The 27,053-nt window shown below is 37.2% G+C and overlaps 1 protein-coding gene across 9 annotated transcripts in view; it reads right to left on the reverse strand.

Moving 5' to 3' along the window:
• CCDC88A (coiled-coil domain containing 88A) overlaps positions 1-27,053 on the reverse strand; it is a 110,063-nt gene that overhangs the window by 59,587 nt on the left and 23,423 nt on the right. For all 9 annotated transcript variants that reach the window (XM_044429638.1, XM_044429637.1, XM_044429636.1 and 6 more), the window contains exons 3-14: positions 26,163-26,271; positions 21,015-21,084; positions 18,990-19,048; positions 18,294-18,377; positions 16,443-16,583; positions 12,656-12,825; positions 8,640-8,721; positions 7,444-7,602; positions 6,253-6,399; positions 5,187-5,331; positions 3,875-4,059; positions 3,022-3,159 (exon numbers count right to left, since the gene is read on the reverse strand). In XM_044429638.1, the coding sequence (XP_044285573.1) occupies positions 3,022-3,159; positions 3,875-4,059; positions 5,187-5,331; positions 6,253-6,399; positions 7,444-7,602; positions 8,640-8,721; positions 12,656-12,825; positions 16,443-16,583; positions 18,294-18,377; positions 18,990-19,048; positions 21,015-21,084; positions 26,163-26,271 (1,489 nt within the window). The remainder of the gene's footprint in view (positions 1-3,021; positions 3,160-3,874; positions 4,060-5,186; positions 5,332-6,252; positions 6,400-7,443; positions 7,603-8,639; positions 8,722-12,655; positions 12,826-16,442; positions 16,584-18,293; positions 18,378-18,989; positions 19,049-21,014; positions 21,085-26,162; positions 26,272-27,053) is intronic.

Raw genomic sequence — 27,053 nt, forward strand, 5'->3', positions numbered from 1 at the left:
CATCTGAGTACTTATACCACCACACAGGGATGCTTTTGAAGAACCGCTAAGTTTGGAAGGCTAAACTGCTGGCAAGTGAACCACATGGCTGCACGGCTAAGAATTATTTGTGTTACCCAACATTTTATAGCACCAAGTGAAACAAAAGTTTCCCCCTAGAGAAAGAAATCAAGCTACCCTAGGTTATAGAGAAGGCCTATTCTTACAAACCTAGGGCACAGCTCTAGTGAAGTCTCTAGGTGAGTCCGCCAACAATTTTCCTGAACAGAGTGGCTCATTCTACTAAGTAAAGTTAGTCTTTTCTTCCCCTTCCAAAACCATTGTCTCCTCCAGGAAAACAAAATCCTAATGAGGGTATCTGTTTGCTCATGAAGAAGGCTAAATAAAGTACATACAATGATATAGGACAGAAACTTTTCCAAAAATAAATTTTTTCAGCATTGTATTTTTCTATACAAAATTTTTCCATGCCCTTTATCTGTAGTTGATTGCATTGTTCTACCACAATCAATCATATTAGATGAGCTAAATATAGGATATAATCTTCTTTAATTTATTCTTCTAAGGCAAGCACTAACAAACCCTAGTGCTCAGTTGACTCTGGGGGACTGGAAAAATAAGGTTCCTGGGTACAATGCAGGGTGTCTGGCATGCTCTGGGTCAAACTTATACATGATATATTTGCCCTCTATTGCTAACATTGTGTAATACACTGAGGGAAAACTGCTACCAAGACAGTGATTACTATTTGAACATAAGAAGAGCCACCCTGGATCAAACCAAGGGGTCACATGGTCTAGCAGTCTGTTCGCACAGTGGCCAACCTGATAGCTAACCATGGGATCCTAAGAAGCAGAACCCTCCTGCCCAAGTTCCCCATCCTATGCCCAAAGACAAAGATTCATCCTTTAGTGAAACATAATGTTCAACTTGTTCTGAATTAGATTTTTCTGAAGCTGAAATGGAATCAGTGCAAAAAAGGTGGTATAGTTATCTCAGCACAAGAAAGTCATGATATCCTGATTAGAAAACTAGCTAACAGTGGGCTAGATGGAACAATTATTAGGTGGATCTGCAGTTAGCTACAGGATTGGATTGGACTCAGGATTGGACTCACAGAGTGCTTATCAATGGACACTTCTCAAACTGTAGAGAGGTAACAAAGGCGGCACCAAAGAGTTCAGTCCTGGGCCCAGCGCTCGTTAACATTTTAATTAATGATCTGGATGAAAAAATGCAGGGAATGCTTATCAAATTTGGGACACATGCCAAGCTATGCACCAAGGAAATAGAAACCAAATTCATAGTTATAAGATGTGGGCTACTTGGCTCAACAATGCTCCAAGCAAAGAGGCTCCACAGCTTAAGGGCAACCATGGATTTTTGACATTAATTTTGCAGATTTTATTAGTAGTAGCAGCTCTCCTCTCTTAAGCACTAGCTAGGCCTCATCTTGAACTGCAGCATTCAGTTCTGGGCACCACAGTTTAAGAAAGAGGGAGATTAATAACAATAATAATAATAATAATAATAATAATAATAATAATAATAATATTTATATGCCGCCCCTTGCCGAAGCCTCGGGGCGGCTTACAACACAATGAGAAAAGATTCTGAGAAGACCAACGAATAAAATTAGGGGATGGGAAACAAAGCCCTATGAGAAGAAACTGAAATAATTAGGCATGTTTAGCCTTGAGAAGACTGAGAGGAGATATGATAGGACACTTAAAGAACCTGAGACATTGGCAGAAGGGGGCTAGGATCAATTCTCGATCATCCCAGGATGCAGAACATGGCATAATGGACTCAGGTTTCAGAAAGCCACATTCCAGTTGAACTTCAGGAAAAGTTTCCTGATTGTTAGAGCAATCAGGAAACTTTTAGAGCAATACAACTATTGACCCAATTGCCTAGGGAGAATGTGGGCTCTCCCACACTGGAGGCATTCAAAATGCAGCTGGACAGCCATCTGTTATGGATCCTTTTACCTGGACTCCTACACTGAGCAGAGAGATGGACTAACTGGCCTTGTGGTCCTTTCCAGCTCTACAATTTTTGATTCTAAACTGCAACTGCTACAGGTACAAGTTACTTCAGTGAGTATATAACCTAAAAACAGTATGTTCTTTCAGGTGTAATTGTTTTTTGTTAAATATAAACAAACACCACAAAGAAGCATCTGCTGTTGTTTCACAAATATTCCAGTAAAATAATTTCCACATAAAGCTTTCAATGTGTTTGAAAGTCATTATAGTACTTAAAATACAATGTGTGGTTAATTTAATTTCCTCCTAAACAAATAGTTCATTTCCAATATTTTGCAGCTATTGGGGAAACTTATGATATATTTAATCTACATATAAGGTTGAACTGGATTACATTTTTAATTTTGTTTACTAAATATTGAATATTTTGTGCACTTACTGAGGAAGAATGTGTGGTGGGCAGAAAAACACACTACATGAGATTTAAAGGATGGGAATTTTTTTACACTGGGTATATATATTGCTTTCCTGTCTGGTTAGATCCTTCCAAAAGCATAGATGTGACCCATCCACATGATACTTAGACAATTTTAGAAAAGAAAGCATAAAGAAACACATACAGATGAAATTTAAACTTCATATGAAAATGGCAATGGGAAAAATGGGCCATCATTACCATAGTAGAGACCATCAAAACAGTCTTTCATTCCACCCCCAATGAAAGACTTTCTGATTCCACAGACCCCTGTGAGTGCAAAGGATTTTTGTTGAATCTTATCTCCCTCTGCAGCCACAGGCCTCCACTAAATCTAGACTCAGAGACCCTTAAAATAGTATTGGAGGTGACACAGAAGCCTGCAATAGGCATACATGAAAATCCCCACCACTGCACACCACATACACACGCTCTCAAGGAAATCTCTGCTGCATCAAAGAGTCTTCTGTCAGTAGGGTAACACAATTTGATACAACCCACACAAATTAAATTCTAAAATGTGAGTCTTGACCATCTCTACAAAGGTCTTTGTATTACCTGTCTCTCCGAATTTTCTCTCAGAGTCTCAATTGTTTTTTCAAGCTGTGCTTTTTCTTTCATCAGATCTTTGCTAAGATTCTGACTGTTCTGAAGACTTTGCTTCTCTTCAGCAAGTTCATTCTCAAGTCCTTCCACCTAGAGAGAAACACAAACTAAAAATAATTAATCATATTTTACATTTGAGTGTACATAGTTCACTTAGAGAGGAGGTTTGGTTACTTGTTCTTTTACTCAAACTTCCATCTGAAATAATGTAACAATAGAATTTACAGAGTTAAGAACAGCACACTGAAGTGTCAATGAGGCTGAGTTTTAAAGGTTCCATTATATTTACTCATGCAAATATATGTTGATGCTAATGAAAAACACTCAGAGCGCTTTGGCTACAGGGCAGTATAGGAAGAAAGGAAGGAAGGAAGGTTTCAATTAAACACTAATCAGGCAAATCTTACAAGAGCTCTCAAATGCTTTTATTGAAGATATCTCAAAGAGTAGACCAACTCTTTGTATTAGAACTCCTATTGCTATTACATTATATTGGACTGAAAGATGGACTGAAATTTGTCAGAACCTGTAAGATGCAACGTGTTTGAGAAAGTGTGTGTGTTTGTGAATGTGAACAGTCACATTTGCTTTATCTCAAACATTGCTTGACAATTGAATAAGCAAATGAATTTCTGCAGCATCATACATGTTAGATTTTTTGCACTGGAGGATAAGACAGTGAGGGCAAAATGAAATTTACAATTAAAAGCATGTAGCAATTTTAAAGTTGTTTCAGAAAATTTCCATTTGTGAATTATGCACTAGCATATAACATCTTAATTTAAAAATGTGTAATCATGGATACCTTTTTACTTAGTCTTTGGTTTTCCTTTTCCATTTTCAGTATTTTTGAATTACTGCCTTCTGCAGATTCCATTGCATTTTGCAGTTCTTCCACAGTCTTTAACAAACTTTGGTTTTCCATTTCTAGTTTCAGTAACCGACTTGATGTCAGTTCATTCACTTCATGACCAAGTGATTTTCGTGGCACTATCAGAATAAAAGGGAAAAAAATGTAAAAGTTTACTACTCACATCTGTAGGAATTTTTTATGATTTAGATTTAACCTGTGCCCTATGGATAATTTCTAATAGGGCCAGACCAAGCCTAATTCTTTAGGTTCCTGTAATACACTATTGAATAAAAAGGTGGCTATAAATACCAAAAACTCTAGAATAATTACTTTGACAGACAGCTGGCCTAGTTCCAAAAATTCACAGCATTTGGCACTAACCATGTTGACCAAGAAGAACAAAAGCACAATTTTGTGATTAGCAAAAAAAAAAAAAAAAAAAAAAAAAAAAAAAAAAAAGTCCAGAAATTCAAACAGCTCTCAAGTCACAAATATTAGTGATCTTAATGTAGTGCAATCAACCTACTTTAAACTTTAGTCCTGAGGTTTCAAACTGCAAACAGGAACAAAATCTAGCATGGTTAAGACAAAGAATACGCAGAAGTCAAGGGGTTGACAGTCTGGGCTGATGGGAGCCTGTCTACCAATTTGTGGAAGGGAGGTGGAGCTGAAGGCTGGACACAACTCACAGCAGGGGAGTAGAAAAGGGAAATTGGTAGTTTGTCAGACATGGAAGCCCTTCCTCATGAAGAGGTGACACCAGTTGCCAGGCGACAGCACTGACAGGAGGTTCAACTGAATGAAAAATGGGAAGAATGAAGGCAGGCACAATTTCACAGTGCTCTGCCCTCAGGAGTGAGATGCAAAAGGGGTTATAAAAAGCAAGGGAATGATTGATAATAAAGAGGGCTCAACATGTCACTCTGGGTGAACTCAGAGGCATGTAACAATGAAGTCTATTGGTAAAGGAGTCCTGGAGTAGTGTGCTTACTCCAGAGCAGAACTCTGCCTCATGACACTGGGGAGGTCTAGAATTGCAACAAGATCAAAACCCATGAGATCAGCTACAGACACATTCAATGCTATTTCCATACTTGAAAAATATGCTACTATTAATGGTTACATGGGAGTAGGAGCTCTACCTATGAATGAGGTTGGGTGCTCCAACAACAATTTATATACATTTGAAAAATCTCATGGAGTATCTGAATCACTCAGCTGCCTCTTTCCCAACCAAATAGTGTAGTAGTAAAACTTTATTTACCTTCTGAAATTTCAGATGATCTATTTATTTGTTCAAGTTCCCAGCCCAGATGCAGCGATTCATCCATGCTCTGTTTCTGAGCCATTTCTAGTGTCATATTTTCCTCCATAAGTTCTTCAATTTTCTTCCGATCCATATCACGTTCCTTAAATATTGTGTACACAAAACTTTTCTTTATAACTTCTCAAAGAAGCCCAAACAGATTTCAGTAACCAATGTTTTGCAAAATTTTACCGACTCCATCTTCAAATCTGTTAGTGATTGGTGACTAGTGTCAGCATCACAAAATGATTTATCTAAACTTAACGTACATACAATCCAATTATCAAATGTAAATACTTATGCCACTATATTGCTCTTGAAAATCATAAAACCGACTATTTTAACAATTATGTGAAGGTGAGTTTAGGGGGATTGCCATTGCTCACTGCTAGAACACATCTTTTTCATCCAAAAATGCCATGTTCAATTCCTGGCATTTCCAAGTATGGGGAAAAAACTTCTTTGAATCCCTTGAGAACTGTGGCCAGTCAGTTCAGTGCTAGATGGATACAGAAAAGCTTCCTGGCTCATTATTTGCTATTTGAAAAGAAAGAATTAAATTGAAATTAAAACATATAAGCCAAATGGAAACTTGTTCAGTTTCCAATAAAATATTTTTTAAATGCATTTGACATATTATGTAATATATAGCAGCTTTATTTTTTCTGCTTTATATTGCATTTTCACCCAATAAAATATAGCTTGGGGCAGAGCCCTCCCAATTTGAAAGCCAGTCAATTTCAGAAGTAACAAAACAAAAACAAAACTTTGTTCTATCAAATAGTGAATTTTGCAATGACCATACTTTCAACGTGTAACAGAGGAATATTGTAAATATCAATATTTAAAATATGCATGTGCCACATCTCTATTAAAATATCCAAAGCTGCTTACAGTGAAAGTCATTCAATTCAAAGAATATGAATATACAAATTTAAATCAACAGCAGCCAGATTAGCAAATTCACAATAATGAATTCTGTTTTATAAACCTACACATCTGAGGTCTCATCCTGTATGCTCACCATCTCCATATCATGCAGTTTAGCCTTTAACTGTAGATTCTCCTTTTCCAATTCATGTAATTTATCAGAACGGGCTCGGGTTCCTTCCAACTGATCTTCCAACATTGTCTTAGTTTCCAACAATACTTGATTATCTTCTTTTAGCTCCTACAAGAACCAGAAAGAAATATGAAATTGATGATCAACAGAACATGCACTGAACAAAAAGAATAAAGAAAAACATGGTTGTGTTCTATATAAATTTTAACAGAGTTAGGTTACAAAAATTATGGCAATGTATGAAATACTAGCTACATCAAACTGATTTAAGGACTGGAACTTAACACTTATGGGGTAGAAATTCTACTCATGAAACAGGCCATGCCCATTCTCTTCTCCCCCCTGCAGTCCCCAAATCTGCCCCACAGAGTCCTCCAACATTTGGTGGCTGCAGGAGTAAGGGAAATTTGTTGACCTCCTTCCTGCTAGCAGATCATCCTCACTAGATATAACCCCCAGAAACCACTTTGCATCCTACAGAAGTATATTTTAAATTTAAGAACTAAAATCCCTAATGGTAAGAACATCGGCTGTATTGCAGGAAGATAGGACCTGACAATGATGTCAAGCAGTGGAGCAAATATATACTTGCTGGAGTGTTGGAACTTATGATCTGTTGCCATTGTTAGTTTGATACACAATTTTTAGACCCACTCCAGCCTGTCCCAGTTGTGTTCTTCTATGTAATTTAAGTGAGGAATCCATGATACAAGGAATTCTCCTTGTTGATTTCAGATATTCAAAGGAAAGCAGCTAGTATATTTGAATAGTGACAACAACGTGAAAGTTTATTTGCTCTAGAACATGTTAAAAGATCAAGTTTAATGAACTGAAGCAAACAATTTTTGACTGCACAATCCCTGTTGAGGGGTGGAAACAGACATCTGATCCCAGTCAACAGAGTCAGTTATCAGATCTCTCATATTTGCTTTTAAGCAGATGATTATAGCTCAAGTGTTATTTATTTTGGAATATCTTAAGGTGAAACAAAGAATCTTCACAATGCCAAATGTATTTCTTCTTCTGTTACATATGTTTTTAAATGATAGAACAAGAGCAACACAAGCGCATAATTCTATCCCAACAGCAGCAAACTCATCCAAACCCCCCTAATATGCTCTGTATGGAACTGATGTTTAAATTCCTACTCACCTCTACTCTAGCCTTGTAGAATTCGATATCATGTAGCCTCTCTTTATATCGGTTGACTTCACTTTCAAGTTTGTCCACTCGGATTGCCTTCTCTCTAAGAGCGTCAAGTTCATCCCGATAAACCCTAGCAGAACGGGCATCTGAAAGCAAATTCATGTTCTAGGAAACAAATCAGAATTGCATTTTAAGTTAAGATTCTGCAGAAATAAGGCACCTTATGTCAACATCGAGTAACTCTAGGGTTAAGTGTTCATGGAAGTTGGGGAAATTAATGGAAGGATTAAAATATATAAATTATCCTGAATAGCAAAAGAAGCAATAAAAGATTATGTGAAGCCCTGTATGAAATCTCACTGACAGCAACACAACAGCATGTTCTTGTAAATGTCTCTGTAAAAACCTCCATATAAACAACTATTACTGTTGGTTTTGTTTCATATGTGTCTGAAGGGTCTCACCTCATCTCTACATTATGTTTCTGATGCATTCATTTCCTGACAACGTAACAGAAAATTAAGATAAATATTTGATTTTAGCTATGGACATCTCTTTTATATTTATGCAAATATGATAAAATTCAAAGTTATGTCCACGATTGAAATAATTCTTCCCTCAATAAGAGAGATGTCTGGGTTGTCTGTACTGCCCAGTTTCATAGATATGTTCTGTTTTGTGACAGATATTATTAGGTCTGATTTTGTTCTATACAAAATGAACATAGAAAGACCCCCTAATTCCTATTTACCATCTAGAGAGAATTAGAGTAAATGTTGCTAGAGTAAATGCAGATACATGCAATAATGTATTTTCCTGAATAAATATTTCCTTTAAATGTTTTGAACTGCCTCTCTGTGGTTCAAATCTTTGGACCATTATAAATTATACTACACATATTGTATCAATTATAACACAAAAAGATGGGTAGAATGTGGAAAGTGATTTGCATGTGGAGAGAATCAGCACAGACCCTTGTCTACTGACTCTTAAATTGCATTTATCAGAAGAAGCCCCTGAGTGAATTTGGTTGGTTGTTTCCATTATGTTGAAGAGACACTTCAGAAAGATTCTCTGGCCAATATTTAGTTGCAAACTTTTAGTCCTTGTTTGGAGTAAATATCATGTTTAAACTGATTAGATATGGACAGGTACACTTGCTCTAAGTATAAAGCCTGAGAAGTGATCTCGTATTTGCAAACCTCTTGCTGTAGTCTCTTGAATTCAATTTCAATTTGTTCCAGTTCTTGTTTACAGTCCAGCAACTGTTCAGTCTTCTCCTCACTTAAAGAGAAAGAAATTTAAAAACATAAAACTATTTTATATTACAAAACAAAAATAGCAATGACAGAACTACAAGAAATAATATACCCTTCATTGCTCAGAGGTGAATAAACTTTGCATACCTATATCATCTTAAAAGAAAGGCAAAAGGCTTTTGGAAGTGATAACCATGAACTAGCAAGTTATAAAAGAGTGCTTAAGTCTCCCTACTCTAAACTAGTGCCTCCAATAGTCCCTGGTCTGCTCCCATAGTTCCTGCCCTTTTCCCACCAGGTCAGAAAAATTTGGAATTTGGTGTTCAACTAGGGGCAGAGATAATTAGAGCGAACAACAGGTGAAAAGCTTATGCACTGCCCACATCTCTGCTCCCCTATCATTGTCCTCGTAAAGGGCAGCTGTTTCCCTCCCCCACCTTTTACATGGTAATGAAGCTCATGAATTTACAGATGGTATAGTTAGTTCCTCACACAAAAGTTATAGTCCTACAGGCTGACCAAGTGTTTTGGTTCAGAAGTACAGTGTACATCAGCTTTCTTGTCAATTCACCTTTAAGTTCAGCACTCTGGACAATTCCCCCTACAGGTGTACTACCATTTAAGCAGAATCTGCCTGGTCTCATTGAATCTTCTTTATAGATTCAGACATTCTCCGTACCAAGTGTTCAAAGACTCCTACATGATACAGTTTTGTTTTGTTTTTGTTTTGCCTATAATCTTCAAGAATTAAAGGTAATATAATATATACACCCTGCATGCAATCAGACATTTCCTCTGATTCCTGCAGAACAAACTGCAAGCATAGAGGTTGATTAAAATGTTGGCAACTGCAGACCAAGATCATATTATATATGCTTTCCTTTGCCTACTGATCATACACATGATGTAGACTCTCATCCACCATAATTAACATCGAAGGATGGGTAAAGAAATATTCTGTTTCTATGTGGACATCAGTTTTAATATCACCCAATAACAATCCAGTTTATTATGAGCATTTATATAGTAAATTCAGTAACAGTACATCATAATTAAAATGTAGTACCTCAACCATCCAAGATGAGAAAATCACATTTAAATTGCATATCACAATCAAATTAAGAAAGCATATACACAGATGCAAATTGCACAACAGAAGTTTCAGAATACAAAATAATTGTGTCTTAACTCAACCCTTTTGTTTTCATGAAACAAATATCACTGAAGTACTTCAAGAATCCTCGTAAGTTAAAAAGCAATGAGGCACATTTGGTTGCATTCAGAATTCACACAAGTAGAGCTGCTCATGCAGTGCGATTTTTTTCACTGCCTCTTCACCACTCTCCTGAATTACCCATCACAAGAATTTAAGAGTCAGGGAATGCCCAAAAGGCAGGGGAAATATAGTGAGATACCAGGGGTGAGGTGGGAGAATGGCCCAAGAGAAGGTACTGGCAATTTGAATAATCTGACTGTGCCTGATTCTTGGCAATAGTCTCCTCTCACAACAGTTTCTCAATTATATCCTAGGCCTTTCTTACAGTTCCTTTTAAGGGAGTGCAGGGGGATGCAATGGGAAAGAAAATGGTAGGAGAATCCCATTGCATTTATTATTACAGGTTCTCTGCTTCTTTCTTGTTATCCCTGATCTCATGGGAGAAAATTACTGAAGCACACCTAAATCATCTGAAATAAAGGTATTAACTCCTGAGGAATTGGGATTGCATCCCTGGGGTTGCTTTTTTTAAGGTGTTGTACTTGGACCCTGTGATTTCTCTCTACTCCCAGTCACAAAAGGCAATAATACTGGACTAATCAAACTAGCCCTTCCCCTTTCATAAATGTGAGCCACAATGAGCAAAGCTAGAAATTAAAAGGAAAAAGCATCATTCCTCACTGAGCCTGAAACACAAAAACAGTAGGATCTACAACTGCATGTTAGTATTAAGAGCAACAGTATTGTCTTCCAAAATTAATATTGTGATAAAGTGATTTAAATACAACTGTCTCACCCACACATTGACCAACTTTCAAGATTATAGACTGAATTATGGAGCTAGAACTAATGAACCAGAAAGATGTTCACAACAACTAAGATCATAGGTTTATGCAAGAGATTTTAATGATCTCATTTGAATCTGAAAAGGAATGTGGGAAATTTCAGTCAAAATTGCTTTTATTTTTCAGTAGCAAAAAAGTGGCATAAAGCAGTGAAATAGTCAACAGTTAAACTGTTTCACTCAGTTATTGTAAAATGTACATTATACTGAAGCTTGAGTTAATTAAAACATCTATCTTAAAATGTGAATGCCACTATACAAAAAGTGTTGATTTTTATTTCTATCTACTTAGTCTCTTGTCAGCAATTTTAAGTGAAGCATAATTTATGTGTATAGAATTAACAGATACCAGTAACTAAGGCTGAAAATTTATATGCACTTGCCAGAAGCAAGAGTCATAGAACTCAATGGGAATTACTATGGAATAGTTATGGATAAGACTATACTGCTAATCTTTAAAAGATATTTGTCACTTAATGCCTAACAAAAAAAAAAGTAAATAAATTGAATGCATTGTAAAATGTTCTCAACATTATACATACTTCCAAATGTGCTGTTCAGCTGAACTGTAATGGGATTGCTTTAATTGCACAGAATGCACCCATGTTCACTGTTTAAGCTATTAACTGTCAGTCAAATTAATAACAGCAATTTGAATTAATTTTCCTAGTGCAGCTGTTTACAGAATTTCTTGAGCAGACTCATTTCAATAGACATGTAATAATATAGTCATCAGAAAATAAGATCTGTTTCTCTTATTGTATTCCAGTGCTCATGATGACTAAAATTTATTACTTTGTGTGCAGTCCTGGGTCAGAAAGGTAGCTGAATAGAGCCAACAATTATCTCTACTAGTTTTAGATGATTTAGTCAAAACTATCTTGTAAGGAATACACTGTTCTTGCTGTTCATCACAGGTATACCATAAATACTCCTTGATCATGCTTCTCTATCCTGTCTCAGTATGTGATGAAGACTGTCAGAGCTTACCCAGATGGTCATTGCTGCTGTTGAATACAAGACCAACAATGAAACCCATTAGCCAAAGTGAAGCCTCTGAATTTTAAGCATGACTGGAGAGGTTATGCATACCATCATTTGTCCAGGATGTTCCAGGTAGGTACATGGCATACAGTTAAGCCTTTAACTGGGGGCTGCAGTAGAAGACTCATAATACCTTAGTCTACTGAGTAATTCAGTGTCTAACTCAATACTGATTTTTTTCCTCACAGCATTGGCACTCCAGTGTATGTTGGTGCTTCTGCTGGTTCATTTGCAACACTGCTGAATAATAGGCACCATGATGGCTGAGTAAGTCTTGAAATTGGTAATACATAATAATCCTTCATAGCTTCTAGTGTTCAAAGCACTTAATGTGTAGGACTGTGGGTCAGAACCAACTGAGATTTCAAATGGGTCTCTTCAGCCTAGAACAAGTAGCAATATTACACAAATTCTGAAAGTTTGTTGTTGGGCTGAAATGGGAACAACAGCTCTGCAGGTCACACTGCAAAAAATTATTTCTACCACCCATCAGATAAGGGTGCCTTTCCTAGAAGCTTTTATAGATATACCATGATCAGTTCAAGGCTAGCATAGGCATTAATAACCATAAGGCTGATCTTACGGGATAAAAATCCAAGTGTATGAGCATAAAACAGCATAAAACAGTTAACATACATGGATATGGCTGGGTACAAACTGACAACAACAGAAATCAATTAATAAAACGTATATAGCAATGCATATAAGCCTATGCACTGTATACAAGACATGTACTAATAACTTAACCTAAGGGGATCATAGAAAGGGTTTTCTTCCATCCTAGGATGGCTCTGCTTCCCCTGAAGGCCCATTGAGTTCATTAGTGTAACCTCCTGGTCTTCACTGTGTACTTACAGCTCTTGCCTAAGCCTCCTGATTTTTGCTTTGGCATCTGCTAGCTCCACAGACAAGTGTTGTCTGCTTTCAGTGCGTTTCATTCCTGGAGAACCACAAGGTGACTGTGCTGCTGATGCATGAGGTAAAAAATGAAGCGAATCTCGTTCTTCAGAGAGTTCTATGATAGTCTAAGGCAGAAAAAAAATGCAGACAGGAGCATACAAGTTTTTATGGGAAGACAAAATTGTAATACATCAAGAGTTCAAAGGCAACAAGAAGAATCTTAGCATATCATTCAGCCAAAAGTTAGGAATCTTTGATATCAAACAGATTTCAATAGAAGAGGCTGAAAGAATTCTCTCTTGAATTTATAGTCTAAAATAGCTCAAGATGCAAAAATAATTATTAGGGGCATGATCCAGTCAGCACAAAAGATTTTCAAACAAGGAATTTGTCTCCTGGCCATAGGAATGACCTGGAAAATGCTTAATTATTATTTGCCCTAAATCATTCATTGGTTATTTATTACATTTCAATATTGTCCAATAGCTGAAGCTCTCTGGAAGGTAAATGATAAATGTTTAAAAGTACAGTATAAAATAAGCACCAAATGAAACCTAAGATCTAAAATACAGCACCAGATGTAAAACAGGAAATGAAAAACTAAAATGCCTGGAAAGGTCTTCATTTGGCTCAACCTCCCTCTTCCCAATTTAGGCAGCAGGCAAGTGGGGTGCCACAACAGAAAAAACCGTCTTTTTAGTGGTCACCCACCTCATTTCCTTTGGTGGGGGTTCCTGGAGAACAACTGTTTTAGATAATCATGGTGTGCTATCAGGTGTACAAGGGAGAAAACAAAATTTCAGACAACAAAAGGAAACCCTAAATGGCTTGCGGCCAGGTTAACAGAAGCACTTTGAAGTAGGCCCAGAAATGGATCCTTTAGAGGAAGCAGAATCCTCAGAACAATTAGATTGAGCAAGTTGATGAAACTTCTTTGACAACACTGCACTCTTTTCTGGATTGAGTTTACTGGCCTTCATCCAACTGATTACTATAGTCAGGCATTTGTTCAGAATGCCCACTGACTCACTTTGATTGGATGAAAAGCTGTGACAGACTTGGATGTCATTTGTGTGTTGATGACTCCTCAGTCCCTATATTTGGATGGTCTTCTGAGCAGCAGGGGAGCATTTGAAATAAAACAGATCCCTTGGTATAACTGCCAGGGGAAAGAGAAATAATCCCCCAGCACTACCTTCTAGAATTGGCCATCCAAAAAGGAGCAGAACCACAGCAGTGCAATACCTCCAACTCCCAGCCCAGATGGCTTATCCAGAAGGACACCGTGGCCAACAATATCAAAAGTCACTGGCAAGTTCAAGATAATCCACAGAATCATAATCCTCACTCTCCCTGTCCCAATATAGGTCACCTACAGAGCAATCAAAGTGGTTTCCATTTCAAAACTGGACCTCAGTGAAGCCTGGTAAACCTTATACAAGCTGTCCAGAGACCTGCAAAGTACTGGACGGGGTAAAAATACCCAAACAAGCCAACAAAATATAGTATATATTGTACAATGGCTTATACTTTGAAAGTTAGTTGCTTAATTGTAAACCTTAATTGTATCAGTACTGGTGCAACACGGTAAGATTCAATATAGTCAGTATGTAGACCAAAGGAATCCTCCCATGATACCAATATTTTTATTTGAACAGATTAGAATCTACTCATTGACCTGATTTGTGCTATCACCGCAGACTACCCTGGCTTACTCTGTCTATTCAAGCCACACCTTGTCACATCCAAACCCAGGACGCAGGTTGTTCAAGCGTTCAATGACACACGGTCAAATTACACATGGTCTACTACAGTGTTTTGTGAGGGCTGTTTAACATTCAGAAAACCCCAACTGCCCAGGCTCAGGTGACACAGCAATCCATGGTAACCCCCCATCATATGTTAAATATTAAAAATCACTGTCAGGATGTTCTGCAACCCATCATCAAGCAAACCAGCCCAAGAGATGGGTGTTTGTGGAATTTAGATAGGGAAAACAGCATGGTGGAAGTATTAAGAACTCTTTCCCACAGCCCATTATGACTGAATTTATAGTCCATGGTGGGTGCCAAGCAAAAGCCCAGCATGGTTTTCCTCTGTAAAATGTAGTTTATCTGTAAGGTGAAAACTTGAACAAACACATCTTCATGCTACGTGCTTTTGGGGAGCTAATCTTCAAGCAAGTAAACTGATTTTGGCTGCAGGTTCCTTCAGTACTCCTGCTCCTCTGCTGAGGCCAGGTTTATTCTCCTTTCCTCTGCTCCCATCTTTTCATTTGTTCTCCCAACTCCCAAGCAAGAAATTTGTCATTTCTCTTCCTAATTAATGCTTCTAAAGGATTTACAACACACTAATTATTAAATAAATAAAAAGATAAATGAGTCCAGCCTGAGGGTTTTGTTTACATTGCTACTTGAAATATAACAGGAAATAATATGCAAAAGAAAATTTTATATACCTAGACAAAGCTTAATGAAAAAGTATGAAGAAAGCAGAAAAAAAAGATGGCAGAATTGCATGAAGGAAACATGTAAAATGGATAGTCTCTAATAATGATTTAAAGCTAGTTAGAGAAAATAGCCAGCAGCTTTTCACCAGAAACAAGTTCCACATATAGCAGAGCTTGCACCATGTGACACATAACTCTCTTCACCTTCACCATTAGCTATGCTAGCTTAGGGCTAAGTTGTAGAAAGTAGTAGGCCAAAACACATGAGGGCAACAGGTTTTCCACCCCTGACCTACAGAGAAAGCAAAAGAAGAGGTGCAAACATAAGGGAAAGCTCAAGGGAGTGAAGGTTCACTTTTCAAGGAATGAAAGGATGAAAACAGAGAGCAATAAAGAAAGACCCCATAATATTTTAAAAAGTAAACCATTTAATACAGAACAGGAAAAGAGGAAGTCACTAAAAAAAATCCCACACTTCAAGATGCAAGAGCTGCTTATGAATGTACATATATTTGTATCCCTATTTCTCAAGTTCAACTGTCATCCACTGATATTTCCAATTCTCTTAAACACTAAGAAAATGAATAATCACATTCTTGCATCTTGACAGCAGGGATTCTCCATCTGCAATGTATATCAATGCATTCAGCTAAATATTCTCAACACTATGAGGAAAGTGTTTTTATTTTTAAAAAAGGAAAGACAGCATGCTTCAAGTTACTTAAGATTGTAATCCTTTTCATCACTTTACAACTGTGAAGAAGTGAGAATGCTCTCTACCCAGAGGAAAGTCTTTTCTGTGGTGGTGCCCAGACTATGGAATGCACTCCCCAGAGAGGTTCATCTGGCACTGACTCTATATTCCTTTCTGCGCCAGATGAAAACCTTTTTATTTGCCCATCATTTTAACTGTTAGGAATTTTCATCAGGTTTTAACTTCACAATCACTTTTTGGTTTTGATTTTTTTATTCTTGTTTTGATTTTGTTTTTTCTTTCATTTGTGAATTGTTACTGGTTTTATGTGTATATTTAATTATTGTTAACTTGTTTAATTATCTGTTTTTGATTTTTGTAAGCCGCCCTGGGCGGGGTATAAATATTTTAAACAAACGAACAAACAAACCAACAAACAAACTGGAGAGGGATTGTCCATACCTACACACCCTGACAAAATCTACAAGTGAGTCAACATTATAATTCCCAGTTTCAGTATTTGCAAATAGTTGGTTAGTCATATCTTAAAACAAACCAACCAACCAAACCCAGAATGGAAAAACTTGCAAGACACATACCTCAGAATGCTCATCTCGCTCATCTATAAGTCTTTTCAAATGCAATGCCATATTTTTAAGGAGAGGTTCAATATAGTCTTGTGACATAGCATTATCATCCATCCACTGAAGATCAAACACGTTTTCTTGGTTATGAGTTACCTGCAGAGGATAAAATCACAATGAAGGAAACAGCATTCTGTTTAAATGGTGCAAGAATACAGAAATGAGTATGAACTGAGTGTGACCTAATATGACATGACAGTATGGAGTCCATGTCTGCTTTAAAAAACAAACTTCATAACTCTTAACACATTTTATGAATATGTTATAACTTATTCCAGAGTACACCAAGAAAAATTATCACTTGAGGGTATTTTCTGCTGGGCTAACTTGAGTAGCTGTAGTATCATTTTAACCTCAGTACCCTATCTTCCTTTTAAATAATATTGTTGGTTAATGCATGAAAATCACATATGTTTACAATTAAAGTCAAATACTATGCATAGTTAATCAACTACATTTAAAAATGAAATATTCCTCAACTGTATTAAGAAATATAGCAAAGCATATGACAGGCACCATTTTAGTAAAATGCAAAAGGCATGATCTCTCAATTCTCATTATGGAATAAACCATTTCTTACACATGTATTTTTTATGTGTACCTTTATAGACATTTATTTTTCTACCATTCTATGTACCACTCTTCTCACCCCACAGGTGATCATAGCTTTTTGAGGATAATTGTGGTATAACTTCATGAAACTTTCTCCATCTCTGTTACTTTCATTTTTGTCCGCTATTCTTCTACATTAACCCACTTGATCTTGCAAGCCAGTCAGTTCTCCACTGAATCCAAAGCCCTGTTCTTCTTCCCATTTTAAAAATTTGCTCTAGTGATCTACATGCTGACTGCTATCTCCATCATTCAACCGTTTTTCCCAGCACAACTTCAATCTTTCCCCCATTATCCTTTCCTATTATAATTAAACCCTCAAACTCTGTTGGATGCTCTCCAGCTTTCAGATTCCCTTTTCCTGAAGAATTATGGAAGCCCATGCCCTGTTTTCCTCAAGGCAATTCAAGTCTTATCTAGATGGTAGCAAAGGATGAGCACATTTTATTTCAGAAGAATTCTATTGTATTTGTTCGATCTGAAGTCCTTCAAAACAGTGTGAGCTGCCCTCTGTTCCTAGAACAGAGTGAAGAATGTCATGTAATGCTGAAACATCTGTTAGTTATTTCCTGAAATTATTTTATTCTTGGCTTCTCAGTTTTCTCACCTCCATGCACACAGTGAAGACACATCTCACTGTGTAGATGGAACTGCTTTTGTGTATCCTGTTGAACTCATTGTCCTACAGTCACCAGGAGAAATAGAGAAGTTCTGTCTTCCCAGCCAATATCCTGTTGTTTCTGAAGATCACAGACCAGTCCAGTCCACACTTCATTTGTTTCCCTCTTGCTTGCCTCATTACACTCCAAAAGCCAAAGAGCAAATTTGGCTGCATGAGACACCAGAAAGTGTCTAGGTACAAATATGTCAATGTTCCTGGTCTTCTAAATTCTAGAAATCTCCCAGGACAGTTACAGGACTGGTCACCACATCATCAGGGAAAATTCACAGAAACATAAGGAGACCTTTCAAATACATGAACTATTCTAATGATTCTATCACCCCTGCTAAAGCTAGGGGTGATAGAATCATAGTCTAAACCTACCCAGGCAGTGACTTACACTGTGTTCTGTGTAACATCCTGTCTGCTTTACCCTCTGCAACTATCATGCACATTCTTCGATCAAGACATTTGGTTACCTCCAAAATCCTTTGAATGAATGGAGATTCTATAGTAGTAAACAAGATTAATACCTCTTGTATATGCGCGGCAACAGCTGCTCTTGTATCAAAGTCTAAACTTTGGATTCTTTCAATGAATTCTTCTTTCTTCTGACACTAAAACAAACACAATATAGAGTATGTTTTAATTAACTGAACAGCTCAAAAATACCTCCACTTTTTTCTCAGTTATGCTGGGTACCTGCAAGGGCTAATCAACTCAATCCATATAGTGTACAGTCTGACAATGATTGAGAAACTGTCTCTACTCTAACCAGCATGTTATGGAAAGACATGATATTTTGGTAGATAACTGACAAGTGACAACATCCTCTGCTTTCTGACCTACCCTGAACTAGACTGAGATGGGGTCCAGTTTAGTGTTCAGCTCCAATGCTAGGGGAAGAGTTGGGTTTCCATTTTATTTAACTTCAATTCCAAACTCATCCCTGCTACTGCTTCTTTTAAAGTCATCTCCTTAGAAAAGCCAATATTTGGAGGTTTATGCTTCCTGAAAGTGGTCTGCCAGAGTATCACTGTCTACTGTGACTTTAGGTAACACACGCAAGGAAAAATCAGGCCCATGACAGAAGGTATGTTAGCCAGGGTTTAGCTCAAGTGTTTAGTCACAAAAGCTGCTTGATTTTGCATGAGAAACATGAAGAAGGCTACAAGTAAGCACAATTAAGTCTAGTCAAGTGAATATTATCAATTCTTGCATGAACATACCTGAACTGCACAGCCAAGCAAGAGTAGAAGTAGCTTTTTCACTTCCTCAGTGCCTTGTTCTTAAAACAATTGTAAAAAAATTGAGAGAGAGGGAGAGAGAATTTTAGGTAAGTATTAAACCATTTCTATTCCTATGTGCATCCAGATGCTACAAACCAATGAATAAATCTTTGCCCTAGTTGCAGTGGTTTAAAGGGCACATGGTCACTGCTGGAGTATAGTCTTTTCTCTTTTGAGCTACACAGGGTTCCTTTCCAAGGTCATCTTTCTCTCATATCAATTTCCCTTTAAAAAAAAACAGTTTCTCAGTATTCATAGTACCAAACATAAGTGAAATGCAACAGAATATGTTTGAGATACAAAATGAGCCATACATGTTGCTCAGAATCCACTTCCCAGGAGAGTAACCCAAGAATACAAGGGAATATAAAGCAGCAGAACTATGCTAATGTCCAACTCTTCCATGATATGAAGTAATATCCTACATTGTCTGTACACTAGCTAGTAGATCCTTATGAACAGGGAAAAGAGTGGAAAACCTAATTTATGGAATAAGGCAGACCAGTGGAATTCACGGAAGGGAGGTTCTGTTGATTATTTCCATTTCTGCTCATTTCTGGGTTTGCTTAAGGGTCCAAACAGCTTCCTGTTGCCCTAGTGGCAAGTCCTGCAAGTGCAATGCAATCAGCAGGAGCTCACTGGGGCACTGCCTACACTCACTGCTTACAGTATGGAACACTGCCTACAATCACAAAGTCATCAACGATGACCATAAATTTAATTGTGGGGACACCAAGGGGCAGCTACATCTTCCATTGCTGTCCAGAATGCAGAAAGGCTGTTTTCTGCTGACTGGCTTTAGTTGGGCACAGTGCATTTAGCAGATTCTAGTACACCACCAGTAACTGTTAAGAGATACTACTAGGCAGATTCTTCCTTCCGTTCCTTACATTTCTAGGAAAGATGGCTGGAAGACAGAAATAAAAATACTCCTACCACAGTCCATGTGCTGCCTTGTCTGGAAAGTCAGATACCCCTGAGGTCTAATCTGATGCTTCTAGTTCATAAAAAGTCCCATTATCTGCTGCTTTCCCTTTATCTAGACAGCTAGCTGCTCAGGCAGGCCATCAAGTCCTGTTGGTCCTCAGCTTCCTCGACATTACAATTCAGTCTATTTGCCTTCTGCCAAAAGGCAACTAATCTGTTCTGTAGCCTGCGCTCATGCATCTCTAACTGCCCTAAATCTGTTCGGAACACATGCACAGACCAGTGAGATGAGGGAGCTGTATATGACCAGAATGAAGCAGAATATGGGCACATACATTGTTCAAAAAGCTTAAGTGCAAGGTTAAGTAGAGAGGAGAAAATGTCTGGCAGTGATAAATTCAGTTTATGGTTAGCTACCTGCAACAATTTGTGAGACCTATGCTATTGAACCCAAATTCTTTTTGAATGTCCTAAGTGCAGATATTTGGGACTGATAAAGGTTTAATCTTCTTTATTATTATTTATTACACTGAATATTTTTAACAGTGAGCAATTCATTCAAAGACTTTTCTGAAAATCTAAGCATTTAATAAAAACCCTACATCTATGTTTCTTTTTCCTCCCGTCTTCATTTCATGTGTGCTAAAAAGACAAATCAATTAATCAATATATAATTAGAAGTATTGAGTACAGTAGTAAAAGCCCCCTATACATAACAAAAACTAGGACAGCAGTAAACAATGAAATTATTCATTCTAGGGAGTGTTGCCTACTAATTTTATGGCACTTTCCTGAATAGCTAGATTCAATTCTCTACTAAGTAAAAAAGAACTCACAAAGGTAGATTTTGGTTGGCAACTGGCTCTCTGCCTCAACCTCAAATCTACAATAATGGGATAATACTGACCTGCCTTACAAAGTTGCTATAACACCAACTAATTAATGCATATGAACCTTTCAAAAATTTGAAAGCACTGTACAGGATTATTAACTATTTAGAATGATAGTATACCTACTATAAATCAGCACAAGACTTACCTGAAAAGGGATTTTTGCCAATTATTAAGACATTTGGCAAAGGCATCATAATAAGCTGCTGCAGTGTCTCCTATGGAAACAGATGTAAATATTTACAAGATACATGAGAAGACTGACCACACTTTCCATATGTAGCTAAATATATAAAATAGCTTTAAAGTAAAGCATTAATTTAAACTTGCTTCTCATTTCAAACATTTTCTAATATTAATGCTTAAAAAGTTAGAAGACATTTTCCATTAATCCTACTGATCCTTATTTTCTGCTTTAACTAAATCATCAAGCACACAGAGGAATTTTTTGAACAGCAAATGCAGTAATTTAGCTGGGTTTTGTTTTTATTTATATGCCATGTTTTCTCCCCAAACAGAATGCAACATAGATAATACACAATTATACAGAAACAATAACTCCAACCATACAACGTAAATATGGGAGCTGTGTGGCTAATGGGGAGGCCTAAAAATATAATAAATAAATAATAGCACAACAAATATAAACTCAACCCATAACATCCCAGAGCCAGAGTAAATCCCTAATTATTGTCTAAAATGTAATCATGTGTGGGCCTGATGCTTGCATTTCCCTCAGTGAGGAAGTTCCACATTAGTTGCTGTCATTAAGAAGACCTTATCCTGAGTCACTACCCTATTCTGAGTTGTAAGGTATAAGTCAAATAAATGCTACTATATTCCTTGCACCCAAATCTTCCCCTTTCTCCAGACTGGCTCCTTAATATTTTCTGTACCCCCACTGCATTGTAATATCATAGTTCAGCACTTTCACAGATTACCTTCCTTGCACATGGGTAAAAGAAAAAGACAAGATGGTGTTACTTCAAGAATACATTCTTTCTTGAATTTTCACCCTACTATTCCTCACCTGCCTAATAGCTAGGGTACAGTGAAGAACTTAAGGGATTACTCTTCCTCATAAGTTTTACCGGGTTTCTCTGTTATATATGGGTTAGGGTTAGGCAACCCAGTTTCAGGCTGGACATCAGGAAAAGCTTCCTCACAATCAGAGCAATACAACAGTGGAACCAGCTGCCTGGAGAGGTGGTGAGCACTCCCACACTAGAGACATTTAAAAAGAACCTGGACAGCCATCTGAGTGGGATGGTGTAATGTAGTGTCCTGCAACAGCAGGGGGTTGGCCTTCATGGCCCCTTCCAACTCCTATATTCTACGATTCTATGGGTCCCAAAGAGGTCAAGAATTTTTGGCAAATTTTTGAAATTTTTAATTTCTAATTTGATTTTTGCAATTCAATTCCCTAGCAAGCTTTGAATTGCAAAGCTATGTAGTAAACATGCTGACTCTCTCAATACCACGCCATTTCTTGCCTTATAAACAGAAAATTCAAGTTCTCTTACCAGTACAGTCAGTGCACAATAAACATAAGAATGCATATTTATTGATTTCAATACGCACATAAGATTGATACACAATGAAAAGATCAGCAATCACTATGAAGCTAATAAATATAGTATATTCAAGCCTATTCAATGTATTGTTTTCCAAAGTAATTTTCAACACTGATTTAGATTTGAGAATTTCAAGAATACAATGGCATGCAGCAAACACATACCACAATATAGACAACACTGAGGTCTATAGATAGAGCATAAAATGGCTGTGATTTTGCTATAAAGCACTGTCCTGGTCAGAAAATATGTTTTTGGAAAACAGCTATAACATGAAGTATTCAATGAATAGACTCATGAAAGTTGTCCTGTTGGAATTATACTGCTGGCCACTGATGGCTGTAATCTGAAAAATCCTCAGTCTAGACAGAACCTAATTCATTAAAGTTGGTGTATATTCTTTCAAACATCTGGCTACATATCGCAGCAGATGCTAACACATACACAGAACTGACAGCACAAGTCTGTTCCCTATACAACAGGCAGTATGCTCAGAACAAATTTCCAATTTTATTTATGTTCTGTGTGATTAGGAGGGCTGTCCTCCTGCAGCTGTTATCTACACACAGAGAAATTAAAACTATTTCTAAAAGCCAGACAAGGTTTTAACTTGACATAAAAGAATGATATAATAAAATGAAATATCAGATTCAAATAAAGGAACCAAAGAACTTAATACAATAAATTTAAATTTTCTATACCCATAAAGTCATTTCTTTGAGTGAAACCCAAGTGATGTTTCTACAGACTGACTTTAATTTAAAATTAAGCACACAATATAACAAAATTCTACATCAAAAGACATGAACTGATCGAACCATTATTGGCTACAGTCAAACAGCTTTTCTAACATATTATAATGAAATTTTATAGCTCAACTAGAAAATACAACAATGGACAGATGAGGGCCAACAAACTGACACCAAAGCGGTAATGTGTTCCAGGCCCTTTAATCACAGCATTTCAGCCATGGAAATCAATGAAGCTTACTTCCGTATAATAATTGCAAATTTACCAACTGAGAAAGGTTTCCAGAAATCAAAGCATCTACTTCAGTTTGAACAGTTCCTGAAATAATACACATAATGCTGATCATTGTTTGCAACGTTATGGATTTCTCAGAGGCCTAATGGATAATGTCTAAGTACATGATAGACCTGTAAGAGCTGACTTGGAAGCTGTTGGGAGGGAGAACAGACAATTTTATATTGGTACATAAGATTCAATTTGGGCTATAGCTTGCTCAGGGCAACCTGAAGCAACCTATCTTTCAAGAGCTGAATACAAAGAGGATGCAGCCTAGGTGCTCTGACAGAAGGAACTGGGGGGACTATAGAAACCTTATGTCCACTCCCATCTTCCACTTACCCACCAACCAGATGGCTTCTGATTGTCTTACTAGCTTGCTGCTGCTGCTGCTAAATACTATTTATGTCCAAACCAAAATCTCCCTCATCTAAAATTTAATTGTGAGTAAGAGGGCTGAACTGCTGGTCAACAGGAAGGAGGGTTATCTGGGTGTCATCTGCATATTGCTCTCCAGAGAACCTCTCCCAGTAGCTTCATGTAGATGTTGAACAGCATGAAGGATAAAATAGATCCCTTGGTATAATTGCCAGGGGACAGAGAAATAATTCTTCAGCACTCCCTTTAAATTAAAGAGTGGAAATACTGCAATGCAGTACCTTCAGCTCTCAGCCCAGATAGGCTATCCGGAAAGTCACCATGTTTGACAGTATCAAAAGCCAGTGAGAGGGCCAAAAGAATCAGTAGGGTCCTGCTCCCCCATGTGTTCAAATCTCCAGGGCCTGATGAACTCCATTCTAAAGTCTTAAAAGAGCTAGCAGAGAACTCTCAGAACCATTGTTTATTATTTTAGATAACTCTTGAAAAACAGGTGAAGTGCCAGATAACTGGAGAAGGGCTAACATTGTTCGCAACATCCAAAAAAAGGAAGGGGGAGAGATGAACCTGGGAACTACAGACCAGTTAGTCTGAAATCTATCCATGGAAAAATTCGGGAACAAAGTATAAAAAAAAATCAGTCTGCAAGCACCTCAAAGAAAATGCAGTAATTAGTAAAAACCAACATGGATTTATCAAAAATAAATCCTATCAGACTAATATAATCTCATTTTTTGACTGGTTAACCTCCCAGATGGACAGAGGAAACACTGTGGACATAATCTTCCTCAACTTTAGCAAAGCTTTCAACATAGTGCCCCATGATATTCTGATAAGCAAATTAGCAAAAAGTGAACTAGATAGGAAAACTATTAGGTGGACCCAAAACTGGCTGCTAAATCAGACACAAAGAATGCACATCAGTGACACCTTCTCCAACTGGATAGAAGTAATTAGTGGGCTGCCACAGCGTTCAGTCCAGGGCCCAGTGCTCTTCAACATCTTTATTAATGATTTAGGTAAGTACATGGAAAGATAATCAGACAATACAAAACTGGGTAGAATAATGAACACCTTAGGCAAATTCCTATTCTGTCCTAGAAAGCAACATAAAACACTCAAAATTGGTGCACAAGTGGACAGGAAGGTAAAATTAGAATTATTTAAGAAGACAGAATTCTCATCAAATGCAGGTGAGGTAGTGCACATTCTGAACCAATGCCTGGGCACAACAATGGACTAGATGAGGATCAAAAACTGGAACTTAATCCAAAGAAGACAGAGAGAATATTAATAAGCCATTCTGTCTTGAGGAATGATATTCAACCCATTCTGCAAGAGACTGCATTTCTTTCACAAGGATCTGGTTCATAGTTTCAGGGAGCCTTAGATCCAACACCATCACTGAAAGCAGAGTGGCCTCAGGGGCACAGAGCACCTTTCATCAGTTTAGGCTGATACACCAACTATGCACCTATCTGGACAGAGATGGCCTGGGAATGGTTATTCATGATCTACTAACCTCTAGTTTGGATTACTTCAATGTACTATATATGGGGCTGCATTTGAAAACAGTCTAGAAGTTTCACCTGGTTTAGAACAGGCCTCTAGGACTGTTAATGAGGGGAGTCCAGCATTATCATATTAGAATAATACTTTCTGATCTACACTGGCTGCAAGTCTATTCTTATGCCCAATTTGAAGAGGTGGGATTAATTTGAAAATTCCTACACAGTTTGAGGACAGGTTACCTGAAGTATCATCACTTTCCATAAATGCCTGCCTGGACCCCAAGTTTTTCCTCAGAAGCCCTTCTTTGGGTGCCTCCACCCAGTAAGTAAAGGCAGGTGGCTACTGATAAAATGGCTTTTTCAGTGGTGATATTCTAGTTGTGCGGAAAAAAGCACAGGAATGGGGCTGAAAGTACTGATATTAAGTACCCATTTCTATTCTCATCTTATTCAGGTTTGACAGGAAGAAAGGACAGATGGACAGAAGGTGTGATCGTTTACTGCCATTGATATATATATAATAGCCCTATGTGAAGCAGCAAGGTTTTGTTCAAACCACTTATCAATTATCAGCCAATTTCTGATTATTCCATGTGTCTAAGTGATAATATCAACATTAATTTTAGTTATGCAGTATTAAATATTTTCTGATTCTTCAGGTGATATTTAGAAAGCAACTTTAATTCAACATTAAATCCTCCCCAACATTGACAGTTGTATGTATAATTGATTTTGCTTCCTTTTATTATTTCTTACAACACTGACATTTTAAGCTTTTTTTTCCTTAGGAAGAGAAACATTACTAACCTGATAGTATGATTTAATTTGCCTCACCAAAATAGACAAATTTTGAATTCGAAGTGATGCATCATTGTTGACTTTTTTATTAACTCTTTGATTGGTTTCTTTAGGATTGCTGAAATTAAAAATAAATAAATTAAATAAATGCTAATTCTGCTGAAAGTCACCAAGGAAAATCTGACTCAGCTAAAAGCAGTGTACTGATAGCCTGAACTCAAACTTAAGCCAAATTCATAAGTTTACCATGCAAACTAAACCCTGGAATTATACATTCACAAACTGTATCATGCACTGTATGCTTAAGGAACCACAGCATAAAATGTTATATGTAAAGGTAAATACAATGTTTACCATTGCCCTGCAATTTGTATTTTTTAAACCTCCAAATAAGAGTAGTTTGACATATATCCAAGGAAAAGACATACTTAATGAATTTCTACTGTAAGTGAATGCAAATAATGTGGGACAAGACTCAAAGGATGAAAATAGGTAACAGAAACAGGCTGAATGGTATTGAAAGAGCTTAACTTGTACATGTCAGTAGCCATTGTACACTTACCTTTTTTGGTTGGAATCTCTATTTTTTAATAAACCTAAGAAAAAATATCTAATATGTTCCAAAAATCTAATCTTTTCAGATTTTCCAAGGCTAACAAAACAGGGAACAGGGAGATAACATGTGTTCTCATAGGTCTAAAGATTACATTCGTATGGTTCATACGTTGGTATGAACTGACTTGATTTGCGCTTCCTGAATGAATATGCAAGCTGAAACTAACCACCACTTTTTAGACTTCTCCAAATTTTGCAAGGCACAATTGAATATTCTATTAAAAAAGGCATGTATTAGGGAAAACAGCATACAATGGAGTATATTAGGCAAAAGTGCCTAAAATG

This window comes from Varanus komodoensis, unplaced genomic scaffold (genome assembly GCF_004798865.1).
Source record: "Varanus komodoensis strain SLA01 unplaced genomic scaffold, ASM479886v1 scaffold2, whole genome shotgun sequence".
NCBI classification, from domain to species: domain Eukaryota; kingdom Metazoa; phylum Chordata; class Lepidosauria; order Squamata; family Varanidae; genus Varanus; species Varanus komodoensis.